The sequence below is a fragment of the Aulonocara stuartgranti genome (assembly GCF_965226115.1).
Source record: "Aulonocara stuartgranti genome assembly, chromosome: 2".
Classification (NCBI taxonomy): Eukaryota; Metazoa; Chordata; class Actinopteri; order Cichliformes; family Cichlidae; genus Aulonocara; species Aulonocara stuartgranti.
This window is the reverse complement of record NC_138940.1, coordinates 17535289-17551475: the sequence shown is the minus strand read 5'-3', so window position 1 is coordinate 17551475 and position 16187 is coordinate 17535289. Positions and strand designations below refer to the sequence as shown.

At 41.6% G+C, this 16187-nt stretch overlaps 1 protein-coding gene across 1 annotated transcript; it reads right to left on the bottom strand.

Annotated features, from left to right (window-relative positions):
• Nucleotides 1-1711: 1711 nt before the first annotated feature.
• On the bottom strand, nt 1712-14376 carry slc25a48 (solute carrier family 25 member 48). The gene is made up of 7 exons (XM_082547617.1): nt 13654-14376; nt 11444-11487; nt 10836-10907; nt 9601-9853; nt 7530-7820; nt 4475-4608; nt 1712-3110 (listed from the first exon to the last, which is right to left on the bottom strand). Exons 1-7 carry the CDS (start codon nt 13706-13708, stop codon nt 3006-3008), a joined length of 954 nt encoding a protein of 317 aa, XP_082403743.1. The 5' UTR covers nt 13709-14376; the 3' UTR covers nt 1712-3005.
• Nucleotides 14377-16187: the final 1811 nt, after the last annotated feature.

Genomic DNA, 16187 nt, shown 5'->3' with positions numbered 1-16187 from the left:
TGAGTCCACCTGGGTCGCGGGGGCAGCAGCCTAAGCAAAGAGGCCCAGACCTCCCTCTCCCCAGCCACCTCCTCCAGTTTATCTGGGGGAACTCCAAGGCGTTCCCAGGCCAGCCGAGAGATATAATCTCTCCAGCGTGTCCTGGGTCTGCCCCGGGGCCTCCTCCCGGTGGGGCATGCCTGGAAGACCTCACCCAGGAGGCGCCCAGGGGGCATCCTTGTCAGATGCCCGAACCACCTCAGCTGGCTCCTTTCGATGTGGAGCAGCAGCTGCTCTACTCTGAGCTCCTCCCGGATGGCCGAACTTCTCACCCTATCTCTAAGGGAGAGGCCAGCCACCCTTCGGGGGAAGCTCATTTCTGCCGCTTGTATCCGCGATCTCGTCCGCTTGTATCCACTTGACCTGAGTCCACATTAAAGGAAAATCTGTTTTTATGTTTTAAATAATATTACAGATTTGTTTTATGTGTCTCTGTGCTGTATCAGTAATAATCTCAGGCTGCCAGCCCCTATTAAAATTCTCTTGCTCCCCCCACTGCCTGTCAGCCAGGTCAAAGCAAGAATTTATGAACCCATTATTGCTTGAAGTGAGACAAATATAATAACTAATAATATAAACTAATAATATATTTTTTTTAACTACATGCATGAGCATCTGTGCCACAATCAAAGCAACACTGCATGAATATTACTGGTCAAGTCAAAAACCATAAACTGTGCACAGTATTGTTTATCTGCTAACCAGAAGATTTTCCATAATAATAATTATAAAAAAAAAATAAAGTTATACTTGCAGAGTTCTTGCAGCATAACGTTAATGCAGTATTTGCTGGGATATGCAGTATTTACAAAGGTTGATTACAGTTTATTCCACAACATGGCGATGTACCACCCTAAATGACACCAACACGCAGCTGTTTTCATTATTAGGCGGTTTTTCTTAAGGAGGACCTGCTGCAATAGAAACTCTGCTTGAAGTTCCAAAGAAGAACGATTTACATTAACAGTGTTCATTATTAAACTGTTATATGAAAAATGTGTAAATGACTAAAAATAAGCCTTCTTACTGTTACAAATTGACTACAGAGTTTCAATTTAATTTATTCATTTTATATTATTTATACAGCGCCAAATCACAACAACAGTTGCCTCAAGGGACTTTATACTGCAAGTTAGTAATACAAAGAAAACTCGACCAATCAACCTTTGATGAGAGCAGAAAGGAAAAACTGTTTTTAGCAGAAAGAAACCAGTCCCAGTATCAGGGATGGGGCAAAGGCACGCTATGGAAGAGAGCCACAGATTAAGAGGAAACACTCAGTGCATCGTGGGAAGATTTGTGCGAATAGCCGCTTCATTGAGTTGTGTTGCTAGATGCTGCCCTCTAGTGGGTGTTGTGAGCCCTTAGAGGGAAGTTGAGGTGAAAATAACAAACAGCTTTCACTGTAGTTATGAGAGTGACTTTAGAGCTCCAGGTTCTTATCAGCCGACTGCAGGCAGAAAGTCAACGTCTGTCTGCAATTCTACTGAAGCCAGAGTCTTCGCTTTAGGCCTCAGATATGACATGAAAATCAGCTCTCGTAGCACGTGTCGACATCACGGAGTATTTATCTGACAGCAGGCCCCTATCTCTAAGTAGACGAGCTGTCACATGAATGTCACATTATTCTGAGAAGAGCCGATTCAGAAAAGGAGAGCAGTGTGATTAAAAGCTTTTATTTATGTACAATAAGAAATTTCTGGCTCCCTGTCATGTGGAATGGCAGCGAACATATTTACACATATTTACATGTCAGGGTTTTAAAAACAATAAATCCTGTTATAATTTTAATCTGACTTCAGAGCGAAACGCCAAAGCTTTTAACTGCAGTCTGTGGAAAGTTTGTTAGCAGGACGTAATTATAAACTTGTAAAACTCACTTTTCTTAATATAAGAAACACACAAACAAATGTACAAGAGGACGTTAGTGTGCAACACACATACAGTCCGCATGGAAGGCAACATTTCATGTTATGACTCTGTGGATGTGCCATTTTCAACATAAACAGGATTTTAAAGTACAGAACGAGAGAGCAGAAGAAAGAACATCTAAAACTCATTAAAATGATGCGTTTAATCATTTTGAATATATGTAAGGTACATCCAGTTCATAAATTAAACCTACAACTAAGAGGAAACAGAATATGTTGACCCTCTGCTTGTGTTGAAAATGTCAAACTCATCTTTTCACATTGACTTGGTCAATTGAGCTTATCTCTCTGAGATAAAGTGCAGCACATAAAGGCCAGATAAACACTTCTACATGTGGAGGTTACAAAGTGAAATAGCTAAGTTATACATGAGATCTGTTTAAAAATCTTTTAGCTGATCGTATTCAGTATGAAACATTATGCGCTGATGACTACACATGACATCTATGTCAGTTTTACTCCTCATCACCGGACTTCCTTTCTTTTCCCTACAGATCACCAATCACATGCTAACAGTGCACTACTGTGTATTAACACAATATTACTGTGCACATCACCTCCATACTGACCGTCTTTTTCACAGGAAGTTCAGACTTGCCCCAAAAACAAACCTCGGAGGAACACACAGAGTTCTTTGGTAAATATGCAGCAAAGAAAAATTCAACTTCAGTAAAATTCTGACATCAACATGTCATTCAACTATTATACTACACATAACAAGAAGATACTTTTTGATTTGACCAATAATTGCAATCCACCTGAAACTGATCCAATTTATAAAACTATAAAAATAGCTCCACACAATCACTCTGCAGCACCAACACTAAAATCTTTAATCTCTGAATAACTCAAGCAGCATTGCGTAACATCGCTGGCCACCGGTGTGATAAAACTGTCTGTGTGACTGAGCTAAAGGTTTGATCAGATGACTTACACTGTCACCAGTCTCTCGTTTCAGAGACGCTGGGCTCTATTTGCTTTGTGCTCATTTTTCCAAGTAACTCAGTGTGACTCCTTTAATTAGTAAAATGTGTCCTAAAGACCCCTGAAGAACCGCAGAGAGAGTTCATAGGTCAGGAACATGGTGGAGCTCATTGGGAAGCCTCGGATGGCGTTCACTGATGCTCCCCTGAAGAACACCTGAACATTAAAAAAAAAAAAAAGAGAAAGTTGGAATTAAATATGTTAAACTGTCTACACACATCTGTTATCATTCCAGATCTTTGGTGCCGCGCTGACAGGAAACATGAGTGAAGGTGAACACAGCCCACAGACCGCAGTGTTACGTTGATTTTTCTTTGGGGACGCTGGCCTGTAGTAACCCAACTCACTGACCTCTGTTCACATCAACAGTCCAGTTTACTTTCTCAGAACCTGACCCCTCCTGATTTCTGGACACTGCGATAGCTTGTCTACAGTTTACAACCTTTGACATTATGAACAGCACGAATCAGACACACAGATGCAACATTTGCTCGTCTCAGGCCAGGACACCAGCCGTGTGACAAATGCTGACCTGACATAACCCCACATAAGGTTTTCTGCAGCATGTGGCCCGTTTTATTTTATAAGAGGATATTTTTTTACAACGAGGAGTTTCACTTTTTCATCCTGTACAGGTCTTAGCAAAATTATTAGACCACCACCCAAAGTAAGGTTTGTTGCCACAGCTGCCCAAAACTAACAATACTGATAATTACTGCAATTATCAGCAGTATGAACGGCCTCTTTCATGGAAATATTTTTAATCCTAAAATATAATTCTTGTTGTTTGTCCATGTTAGGGTCTAGAAATCTCTGGAGGTGCAGAATGAGTGGAAACACCAAAGGGCAACTTTCAGCAGCATCTCTGACATCACTTTTGGTGTTGGCGGTGACAAAGGCAGGTGTAACAGGCCTTTTAAGCCTCGCTGGGGAAGAGGTTTCATGCCAAGTATCTGAAGAGAATTCTTTCCTTGTAATTTAAATATTTTCAGCAGAAACATTTGAGGAACCAAAAAGTGAACTTCAAACTTCACACATGTGAGAGCATTCAGTCTGCTTATTGGACAGATGTCTGTAGCAGCTATATGGCCCATTGATGCCCAGGGAGTGTCATGACTTACCCATGTGGAGGCGTGTCATTGAGGCTCAGTTTGGTAAGATGTTTGTAAAATTTCTTTTTTCTTTAAAATAGATATTGATACGATTTCAGGGACAACGTGTTGACCCAAGCACACACAACATTCGTTCAGGAAGCCCTGAGATCGGTACTGCAGTGTCTCTGATGGACAAACTTTGTGCATCTTGGTTGATTTCTTCAGGCAGAAGCTTCAGTGTTCAAGCTGCGGTAACTTGTGTGCTCTGCTGGATCCTCAGATACAAAGCTCACATGGACACAGCTAAGTGTCCAAACACAGCGGGTAGCTGAGTTTGCATTGTGTTTTTGCTGTTTGTGTGGAGCCAGATCGAGGTGCTTAAAAACAGTGTTCTTATAGTTCTGGCTGGTTGAAGTCATTACTCACCTGTACTCCCTCTGTCTTGTAGCTGTGGATGATGCAGTGTAAAACTCCCTTGTACTTCCTCTGCAGCTGAGCATCAGCCTGCATTCGACTCTTTACCACGTCGGTTGGTGTGGCTGTGACCCAGGAAATGGACCCTGAGAAAGAGGAGAGAGCTCTGAACTTCCTGCTGATGTCATGGTGCAAGGACTCTAAACCAGGTGGAAGTCACATATGGAACCAGACAAGGACTAGAGCAAACACATAACAAAATCTCAGACTGTGAAAGTCTCCTCTGATACTGAGATTTTGTCATTTTATTGTGTAGGTCCAAAGATCACAGTTCAGCTCCTGGAACCTTTTACTTTTGCCAAAAATGAGGATCTTTAACTTCCTAAGACCCGAACTCTTCCCCAGCATGCATTTTTAATTGCCCTTTGATATTGGGCATATTGGGGCCCGATGAATGCAAAAACAAAAAATTAGCAGATTTTTTTTACCTTATTTTTGTTTTTAAGAAAAATAAGAGCCACATATGAGGATATTTGTTTAAAATTTTGATAGAACAGTAGCAGTATAATGTCCCCGTAAGTGGATATCAGGCCCATGTAGAGCAAAATTGAGTATTTTGGTCAAAATAACCCAAAATGTGATGTCCACATATGTGGACGCCAAGTCCTAGGAGGTTAAATGAGGGTTACAGGGCTCAGCACAAACTTCACATGCTGCGTTCAGGCGCTCCTTATAACATCTGTAATAGATTCACTCACACAGCCAGCAGTAAAGAAGAAATGACTTGACATCAGCTGATACACGAGTTTAAGGGTCATTTAGACTTTAAGACGTACAGAACATAATTAAAACATTTACTGTAACTCATTGTTGAAGGTTTGGAGGAAAAATCATCAGGATATTGTCCGAGTTTTAGTTCAACTACGACGGATTCAGGCCTAATGGGGGGCTAAACATGGCAGCATTTCAGATTTATGCCGTCCAGCTGACCGAAGCTCTCACACTACATTTTTCACTCAGTCAGATGTTCACAGCTGGCTGGTCTGCATGTGGAGCCTGCTTTAACCTCTGAGACCAAACAACCCTGAAACTCCAGCCTCCGACTCCATGCATCCGTTTCCACCAGCCAGAACTTGATTGGCCTCAGATGTGTTTGCTCATATTGATTTCTTGCTATTGCAGTTCTGTGGAACCTACGAATGAACAAAGATAAGGTCACATGTACAGTCTTCGCCAGGTTAATAACAGCCCACGGACGTCATTCAGAGGCCGGTCAGACAAACAGAAACCACCCACAGCTCAGTCTGACCTGCTCAGATCAATACTGGTGTTTATGTACAGAGCAGAAGGTCTGGGACACAGCAGGACAATGATGTGTGTCAGCAGAGGAAAGTAAAGGAAAAATAAAGGTACTGAAAAAACAAAGTTACCTTTAGGTCTGGATTTTATCCCCAAACCCTCTGAACCGAATAATAACAGTGACCTATTTACAGCCAAACTGTCGGAGGCAATGATTCTCCACATTTGAGGCCGTTCCAGTTCATACCTTGTTAACAGTGTGTGAACATTACAGCTTGAACCAAGTTTAAAAAGGACTTCATCACATTTTAGCCTCAGTGTCATGAATTGTTAAAATAAGACGCAACTGAAGAGCTGCGACGTTTCATCAATAACTGAATCAGAGGAGCGAGGGCAAAGATAATGTGCAACTTTAGTTTTTTTGGTCATTGAATAGATGCTACAGTGACTTAATTATGTAAAAGTATTGATCAATAAGTATCAATAATAGCACTGATCTGACCCCAAACTAAAAATATCTCAGACTTTATGTGTTTTCTGTCATTTTATATAAGAAAAGAAAACGGTGTCAGCTGTTGTTCTACAGTACAGTTTCATCCGAGTCTATCAGTTCATAAAGCTGAAGAAAAAAAACAAAAAAAAAAAAACAACTGTCAAGAATCGGCTTCTACAACGCTGATAGGATAGAAGGGAAAAAAAAACAAAAGTAACATACTCAAAGATTTATCACTTAATGGAATTACTGGTTTGTCTGTGCTCTAGTCCCATTTGACAAACCAAGAGTGATTTCTGACCATTGTTCAGAAGTTCTTGATTTCTTGCCAAATTCCTTGTAATTGGGGGTTACTGCTGGCTCTGGTTGTGCAACAGTTTGGTTTAATGCCGACTGGCATCAGCGGAGGAGTTTACTTATATCTTATTAATAATTAACTTTTATTATCTCTGTGAGGTTCTGCCAGTGTAACTGATACAAGTAGGGAAATATAAAGAGGTTTTAGCAAAAATACGAAAGAAGAAAACCTTAAGATCTATTCGCTTTTATTCTCAAATGTTCAGCTGACATCGACCCCCTCTGGTTCATTACTAACAGAAGGACAGCTCTGAAGAACAAGGTTATGTTAAGGTTAAGGCAGACACTTCAGAGTGTGTGAAGGTCTCAAAACATTTTCAAACGTGTTGGACTCTGAAATAAAACCTTAAATAAATAACAAAGGTTTTAATAGCAGGTTTAACTGTGCTCTGACTGTGCACCTAAGGCTCGTCTAATTCTTCTACCGCTGCAGCGCTGCCACATCACATCCAGTCCAGTCAGGCTCACATTGAAACTGCCACTTCAATCAGAAACACGCACTTCATTAACCTCCATGTTAGCACTGACTCAACACGCTGCTCTTCAGGACAGCGTTGCCACGCCCCTCGTTAAAGGGTCAGAACTGCTGCATTGACATCACAGGTTAATGTTAGCTACTGTGTGTCCTAACAAAGTCATCAGCTTCCTCCCAAAGACCCAGAATCAGCACTTTGAGTACGGCCAGCTGTCTGTTCACTCCTTTTCTCCTTTGTTGTTAATTTGGTGCACAGTGACCCATCACCCAGCTCAGCGGTGAGTGGACGAGGAAAGAACTTCCACAAATGTTTTCCTGTACATCTGACTCACAGGTCTGTGGCAACAGGCATAAATTTAACTGACGTCTAAAGTCACCAATAACTCAAACAACGCTAATGACACTGAAAATATCATAGGAAACTTTGTTTTGGTGACATTTACCTGCCAGTCCTCCTGCCAGCCAGATGGAACATGGATGTGGGCTCGAAGTGTTGTCTGGCCTCAGCAGGTCGCAGAAGATGGTGTAAGGGATGAAGTAGAGCGTGTATCCAGGTACGTCCCTCAGGATCATGGCTCCGGCTCCTCTGTACAGGCCCTGGAGGCCCTCGGTCTGCAGGATGCTGCTGATGCAGTGGATGGGCCCTCGGTACAGCTGCTGCTGGCTGGGAATGCTGACGGAGCGCAGACGGATGTTGGTGCCATTCGACATGTTGCCCGCAAGGTGGAGGTTCTCTGTTTAAAAAACAAAAATATATGAGAGTGAAGTCAGTGAGCAGGTTAGTTAGGGATCTGCTTCATCCAGTTTGTTCTCCTCTCCGTGTCCTCGTCTCTGGGAACTTTAAGCAAAGGTGTTTCAACTTCAGGGGATTTTCAGTCTCAGCAGAACGTTTTTCAAACTTTTTTCTTTCTTTCTCACAGTCCAAAAATGTTGGTGTCTGAAACACAGGAAGGTGCTCGAGTCTTTCCATATCACGTGGAAAAGAACCAACCGACAAACGCAATACCATTAATATGTAGCAGTCCTTTTACATTAGAGTGAAATGACTTTCTGTTTTAGTGACGGTGATCATACCAAGTATCGGGCTTAGTAAGTCAGTCATGCTAATCGCAGTATGGAATGCTGAGTTTACAGTGAAATGGTTTCCTGATCCTGGCTGAACTCGCTGACACTTTGCTCCATCATAAAAGAGTCGGCTCTATTCAAAGTCAAGTCCAAAGTATCACTGAGGAAGATAATGAAAGAAATGTGACTAATCCCAGTGACCGGTGGAAGATGTATGAGCCTGCCAAACACTGTAAACATGTAGAAAGCTATAAATGTCTGACTGGAATCCCTCTGTGCTCGGCTTTATTATTTTATTGTTTAACAGAAAGACGCAGGCCAGAAATCACAAGACCAAGAAACAATATAACGACAGACTTTGTATTCATGCAAGAATGGGTTCCTAACTGTGGAGAAAATTGACATTTAGTCCTTAAATCCATCATTCAAAGGTCCTAAAAATGCTACAAACACAGAAAAATTCGATTTTGTTAGAAAAGAAAAATCTTTGTACACAATATGACAGCACACTTAAAGACCAGGACCCTCTACCAGCACTGCATCGGTGCATATGAGGGATAAAGGGTTAATAAGTAGAACTGAAGGGAAACTGTGTTCTTCTAATGGCTCAGCTCCTCAGATCTCTTTTAGATGAACAGTTACCTCTCTGGCAGCTGTTTATGGCCACTTTCATATTAAACGTTCTTTATTAATATTTACCATATGCTGTCAAACATCCTGATACACTTATAGATGCTGTAATGTTATTCTGTGTATCAGTGAATATCAGCATGTAGTTATAGAAAAGATGACACGAGCAGAAATGTTTTCTGAAGCATGTTTTGATGTCTGTGTCATCAGGACATATTCATATTGAGTTCTGAGGCTATGTTACCGTGACACTCAGTCTAGATAGGTCTTGCTCGATTTAGATAATAAATAAAAAAGTAAACTATTTAAAAAAAAAAAAAAAAAAAAAAAAAGTACTCCTACTGGCAACAATTCTGCAACCAGCTGGTGAAGTGTGACTATCAAAGACAGCAGCTCGGCGAGAACTTTGTATCCCCAAAAGCTCATGGTGTAATAAGAAGGAAACATTGCAGAACAGAAGCTGGAGCTGTGTCAGCATTTCATGTATTAATGTCATCTGATGAACGCCACATGGCAGTTTGTGGCTGGCCTGTAATTAACGAGCAGAAAGGGCACAGCTTAACTCTCTTTGATGCGATCCTTAGTCAACTTGTTCTTTTTGAAATTTTAGAAAAGAATGAGGATTAAAAACAAAGCCATTATTTGAGCTTCCTCTGACAGAGGTGTATTTGGGACAAAGTTGTTACTATGCTGACAAGGCTGCTTTTTATCTGGGCGTGTGCTGTCTATGTGCCAAAATCTTAGAGAAGTTAAAAAGAGCAAAACTTTTTTTTCAAGGCTAAGCCTGAAAAAACCTGAAAAAAGTGATCCCCACGTTACCTGCTAGAACCATCTGCGTTTGCATTTGGAGTCTGATCTTAACCAAATCCACTGGAGCTCCCAGGCTCACGGACATCAGTCCGGTCAGCATGCTGGCCATGGTCAGGTCCAACATGCTGCAGGGATGCTGCCCGTCACCATAGCGATAATTGCTTATGAATCTTTGAGTGTTACTGAAGAAGCCAAACACGGCCGAGTTGTAGACCGTGATGCTGGCCAGGGGGAAAGACATGCCCTTAAAGAATCCTGTGACCTGAAAAAGAGTCGAGAGGGAAGCAAGAAGGTCAGCACAACATGTGAAAAAAAACATACATATGCACGGGTAAAAGCAGGAAAAGTGTGGAGGGAACAGTAAAGAACTGTAAGTGAGGCGTTTACACTGATGACATGCACAGAATTAAATACAGGGTGCAGCTGCTGCCAAATAGTATGGAAACCTTTCCTCGGGCCAACCTGAGGAGGCGGTTACAGTCTGGGGAGACATATGCTGGGAATAAAACATAGCTGAATAAATCATGTGACCTCTGAGAGCAGCAGGCCTGTGATTTGTAACGGACACACCGAAAACTTCTTATCATATGACACCCCAAAGAGATAAAACCGATAGATGCAGCTTAAATTCAACCTTTTGCACATATTTAGCCTCACCTAAATGGATTATTTTTCTGTAAAATAAGCTGCTATTATCACTCAGCTGGTTTAAGCTTTTCATGGTGGTGGTAAACAAAAGGTCCAGCTTAAAGCATCCAGCTGGGAAACTGGGTCACAGGAGAAATAAAGCGACTGGGAGCTGTGGAAACAACTTAAAGCGACAGAATGACTGTGGATGTTTGCATATTGTGCAGTGCTGGCTCTGAGCTGAACGTGGTTTTAGGTCCAATCTATAATGAAATGATTAACTCGATCTTAGGCTCTGAAGTACCACATTTTGTGTCCAGATCCTATAAATCTGTCCTAACCCTGGCTCTGAGGGACTCTGATGTACTGACTGGAGTTGTGTGGAAAAACACTGGGACAGATACAATATATCCAAGTTTCTGATTGCTGCCCAGCATTTGTACTGCCATAGCTTCAGCCAAGTTAAAACACACAACAGAGCCAACAAAGCATTTGGTTAAATATACTGCAGGGTGAATGAAAAGCATATTTTCAAAGCATGTCAGATAACTTATTACCGTTTATACTGTTTGGAGCGATGCAGAAATGGAGGAAAGAGAAGAAGTTTGAATGTTTACCGTTTCCTTCCTGTAGATGGTGAGGATGCAGTGCAGAGTGTTTTTGTAGCCATTCCCTGCCTGGAGCCGAGTCTGAAACAGTGCCACTGACTTTATTCAAACAAGTAATTTCCATATGAAGAATAAATAAAGTTGATTTGGGGGGTTTTTTCCCCCCCGAATGTGAAACATAGGTTTTCAGATTTCTTATTTTGGAGTTTGTTGGACAAAAATATTCAGGCTTTTCACCTTGGAGTCATTGCACACATCTCTGACTAAAGACAGTTCATAACACTCACACTGGTTTTGAGCACATTCAGATCATTTCTGATAAATGCTTCCTTCCTTAGCTGCTACACATACTAAATTATTTTTGGCAAAAGACATATGTGACATCAAAACATCAATTCAATTATAATTATAGGGAAGAAACTGACTCTGTGTGTCATACAAACACAGATCCTGATTTGTAGGATGGATAAGGACGTAAATAAAAAAAAAGTGGCCCAAAAGAATGTGCAACAGAGTGTATATGACTTGATGAGCTGCAGGCTTGATCATTTTTATAACAGCTATAACACAAAAGTGGAGGAATGCTGTAGTAAAATGATTCCAGAGGTCTGACATACCTTTACTGTATCCAGCGGATGGCCAACAACCACACTGGAAGCTCCTGCAGCCAAAACAGAAAGAAAAGAGGAATGAAGCACAAAATGCCAGAGAGAGAAAAACAGAGACAACTTTCCACAAAAATCTCAAGAGTTTTACTCATAACCAACATGCTGAAAGGCAACGTGTCTCAGCCAAAAACTAAAGCGTCTTAAACTGTTTTTACTGCAGGACATCAGACCTGCATGTTTGCAGTCAGGGCTTAAAGTTTACTTCAAATGAGCAGCCATCACAGGGGGGAACGCGAGCTACTGTGTGTGTGTGCATGAGTGGGTATCAAACACACACAACATACATGCCACAGGATCTCGCTCAGTTGTTGCCCAGATAAGAACCAGGAGTGCATGGTCATCAGGACATGAATATTGTATCAATGCAAGGACACCAAATATCAAATAAAAAAAAAACAAGAGGGTTTGCTGCACGCACCGCCATCAGGAAGCAGAGCAAACGTAACATTACATCAAAACCATCCACACACAGCTTGATGAAGGTACCTCATAATTATTCCACCTTCTGTGACCAACTGGAGTGTGGAGACTAAATAATTACCCACAGCTTGAAGGTGTTGCACACTGAGCAAGACTTAGATCACATGGTGACGGCACAGGTGGGCCGATAGAAGCAAACCTTTCTGCAAACAGTCACAGTCTGACTGGATTTTTAAAGGTTTTTAAATAACTTCTGTCTAATTTATGAATGCAAACAGACTGACAGCATGCTGCCACCAATCTGAAAGATTCTTTATCATCGAGCACAACTTCAGGGGACTAGACTCAACTGGCTGCCAGCTGCTGGTATTCTGGTTATACTGCTATAGAACTGGAAGGTTGGTCGACATATTGCAAATATTAAAAATCACAGTGATTTCATATTAGTGCTTTGTTAGCAGTGTAACCCAGCAAAATTTATATATATATATTTTTTAAAAACGTCAGTTCACCTTTGCTGTGAAGGCAGTGAAACACAAAGTGAAGCTGCAAATAAGGCCGGACATGTTTCTTAACATTTTATAACATTCAGGGAAATCTGTGAGATATTCTTTAAGGTCTATTTCTAGCTTTCTATTCTTCTTCTTTTTTCTTTTTTTTTTAAATTTAAAGTTAACTGCATTTTGCAAAGCAGCCAAAAAAACGTGAAATCTTGGTGATGACAGAAAAATGCAATGCGCCCCTGGACACTGTAGTTTAAAATCAGATTAGAAGTCCTGCACTTGAACCAAACTTGTGGGGTTTTTCTGAGTTCATCATCGGCCTCCAAAAAGCTTTTATTGATAGGATCACTGCTATTGCTTCGGCTGAACATTTGGAGAAAAGAAGTAGGTCTACATAGATTTCCGGCATCAGCTCGTTGTGTAATCTTTTCTTTGTGACTGCAAAAGCTCCACGGCTGTGACTCTGACATCATAATAATGCAATGTCCAACTGGCAGCATGGCTTCACATTGCAAAATAAAGCTTATCAAAATTAATTAATAAGCCCAGAGACTGTCTTAGCTTTTCAGCTGGAGCTAGTTCCCATCCAAACCAGACTTGCTGAATATTAACAATGTCAGTGTTTTTCTGTGTTTTGTATTACAGCTGGGATTTAGAATATCACCATATGACAGCTTAAACATAATGTGTTTTTGCAGGGCTTTGTGCTTTTTTGTTTTACATCTTTTTATAATTTCAGTTTCATAGAATAATTAAAATAAAGCCCCTAGCGGCTAGCCCTGACGCAGCACGCATTAAGCTTGTAAAAGGCGAATTTTTGTCCTTAGAATAAAAACGTGCGCAGACTGAATCCTGTAGACTGACCGAGGGGAGAGAGCATTCAGCGAGCAGCTTTCCGAGTAAACGGAGGCGGTGAGCCTGCGTTGCAGTGACACTGTGGGAACATGAGGGGTTCGGGTGGGGGTGGGAGTCTGCGCAGAGCCTCCACTGTTTATCTGGATGAGGATGCACGCGGAGCTCATGACGTTTTTTCCCCTGATAAACGTGTTTTTACAGTACAACAACGGAGGATTGTGCGTATCTGTGGAGCTCTGTGTGAAGCTCACTGGACCCAAACAAACGCGCTGTTGAGCCTCCCTTCACCTCCCACCCATGCCATCTTCAGTTCGCCCCCACACACCCCACAAAGATCCACTGAAAACACGCATTGACGGAGTGTCTGACTGAGGAACTCACCTGCAATCCATCCTGCGATGAAATCATCCACGCGGAAACTTTTGGAGGTCTGCATCTTCCACTCGGAGCTGCTCTGCGCGCCCCACGCCAGTAATCTCACAGTCTGCGCGCTCTCCACGGGACAGAACACTTACTGCTGCTGGTTGCTCCCGCTGATCACGTATCGGCCCAAACTTTTTTCACAAGAAGGCAAAAAAACGGCTTATAGAAGGTAACTCCGGGAGTTGTCACTAGCAACCAATCAGAGCAAAGCCTGAATCTGTGAGGCCGTTCTGCTGGCCAATCAGGAGTGAGCTATCCAAAGCTATGCGGCCTATAGAGAGGCCGGGATGGAAATGAGCCATGAGGAAAGCTGAGCAGAAAAACAGATACTGCTGCACATTTTGACCTTTCTCCTACTTCACTTCAGCCTGCCCAATAAGAGTAAAACTCTTAAAGACCGACAAGAAAAAGTAACTTCCTGTATGTGCTGTAAAATGATCATCATGGATGTAATTAAAGCAGCTTGTGCTTATATTGATCTTCTATACACTTCATATATATGAATGGTGGAGTGTGATCAGTGACACAGCTGTGAAACAGAGCTGCACTCAAACAGACTGAGCTGGATAAAAATTGTCTGCTGAAGGGAAAAGTTAAAAAAAAAAACAATAATAAAGAGAACATCACAGAAGGTGTTTGATGAAGATCTGATTTCTTTAAAAACAAGAAGGGTTACAACAGGGGTGGGGAATTCCAGCCCTCAAGGGCCGGTGACGTGCAGGTTTTAGATCACCCTGGTTCAACACACCTGAATCAAATAATTAGTTCATTACAAGACCTTTGGAGAACTTTAAGACATGTTGAGGAGGTAATTTGGCCATTTAAATGAGCGGTGCTGGATCAAGGACACATCTAAAACCTGCAGGACACCGGCCATTTGAGGCATGGAGTTTCCCCACCCCTGGGTTACAAATTGAAGACTGCAGTTACACAAACTGCTTATAAATATGATTTCAGTTTTATTTTTGTGGCATCAACAACAGTCACCTCGATGAACTTTATACTATAAGGTAAGGATCCTCAAATCATATAACAATACATTGACCTCAAGACGTCACATGATACGGTGGGGCTAGGTTTCACAGCAGGCTCATCCTTGGCTGATTGTGACCAGTGCTGGGGAGTAATGGAATACATGTACCGCTGTTACGTATTTAAAATACAAAATATGAATAACTGTATTCCGTTACAGTTACCATTTAAAAAGGTGGTATTCAGAACACAGTTACCTGTTTGTCCTATGTTAGGCTGTGCCTAACATAGGACAAACAGGTAATTCCACGCCAGTGGAAACCTAAACAAAACGCGCATTAAGAGGGTCTAATGCCTGGGTCTCAATCTCGCGGCCCATGTCACCTCTATTTGTAGCCCACAAAATGACATGAAGAAATATAAAAAAAAATATTCACAAAAATAATTTAATAAGAAGGTAATAGGCAGAGTGTTACAGGCATAGCCCTAAAGAATGTAGCCTCATAGGCAGTGTAGTCCGTGCTGCATGGAGAATGGACTGCCGTACCCGTTATGTGTCTGTGAGTGCAAGGAGAGAGAAAAAGGACAGTGGAAAAGTACGAGTTGTCACCGGGCCTGACGCGCCCAGTTGTATGTAAGCTATAAAGACTCGATGGACTGTACAGTTTGTTCGTGTTTTCCTCCGAAACAATAAGTTCCGTTGCAGCAGCCTTTCAACGCCTCTCTCTGTCTCTCGCTAGCAAATTTGACCCAGACAACAAAGTAAAGCTAGTTTTCAGCTACAACCCGACGTATTAGCTAGAGGTCACTTTACGGTTTTACGCCTTTACGGTTTGGAGCAGTGGACCTGTTTTATATACGCGCGGAATAGTTTTCTATACGAGATCGCTGCAAAAGTGCAGCCTCCACCCTACTGTTGCTCATTTTATATTAAAATTTAAAACTCTAGTTGGCATTGGTATGCCAGTAATAGTAATAAATCACACAGCAATAGTACATTCATGTAGTTGTAAAAAGCATGATAATATATTAAGTAATCCAAAGTATTCACAATACGTTACTCTCACTTAGGAACGCAACGGAATGCCTTGCAAAAATACATTTTGGGGCATGTATTCTGTAATCTGTAGTGGAATAAATTTTAAAAGTAACCTTCCCAACACTAATTGTGACCTACACCCATTTTCACACCTTGGCTTGTGTGATTAAGTAAAGGATCAACAGGGGGTTCATGACCCCCTTGGGGGACACTACGACTTAAATCTGGGACTCTCCACCATTTGACCTTAGAACTGAAGAAGCTTCTCTGATGAGAGGTGAAACGTCTTCAAGCAACTTAAAGAAGTCCAGACGCTTTTCTTTCCAAGCTCTTTAGAGAACAACACAGAGCTATTCAAAAGGTGCAATGCTGAATGCACAACGTATTAAAAAAACGGACTTATATCGCATAGGCCACAAAACATCTCAGTTCAGATAAAAGTGAAAATGTATTCGGCCCTGAAAATCTTAGAAATATGGTA

What these genes read in the sequence shown, in the direction of transcription:
- slc25a48 (XM_082547617.1), bottom strand. Translation starts at nt 13,708, where the DNA reads ATGCAGACCTCCAAAAGTTTCCGCGTGGATGATTTCATCGCAGGATGG. An exon ending in CATCGCAGGATGGATTGCAG is followed by an intron (nt 11,488 to 13,653) that starts GTGAGTTCCTCA and finishes TTTTGGCTGCAG; the next exon opens with GAGCTTCCAGTGTGGTTGTT. An exon ending in ACAAGACAGAGGGAGTACAG is followed by an intron (nt 3,111 to 4,474) that starts GTGAGTAATGAC and finishes TTTAATGTTCAG; the next exon opens with GTGTTCTTCAGGGGAGCATC.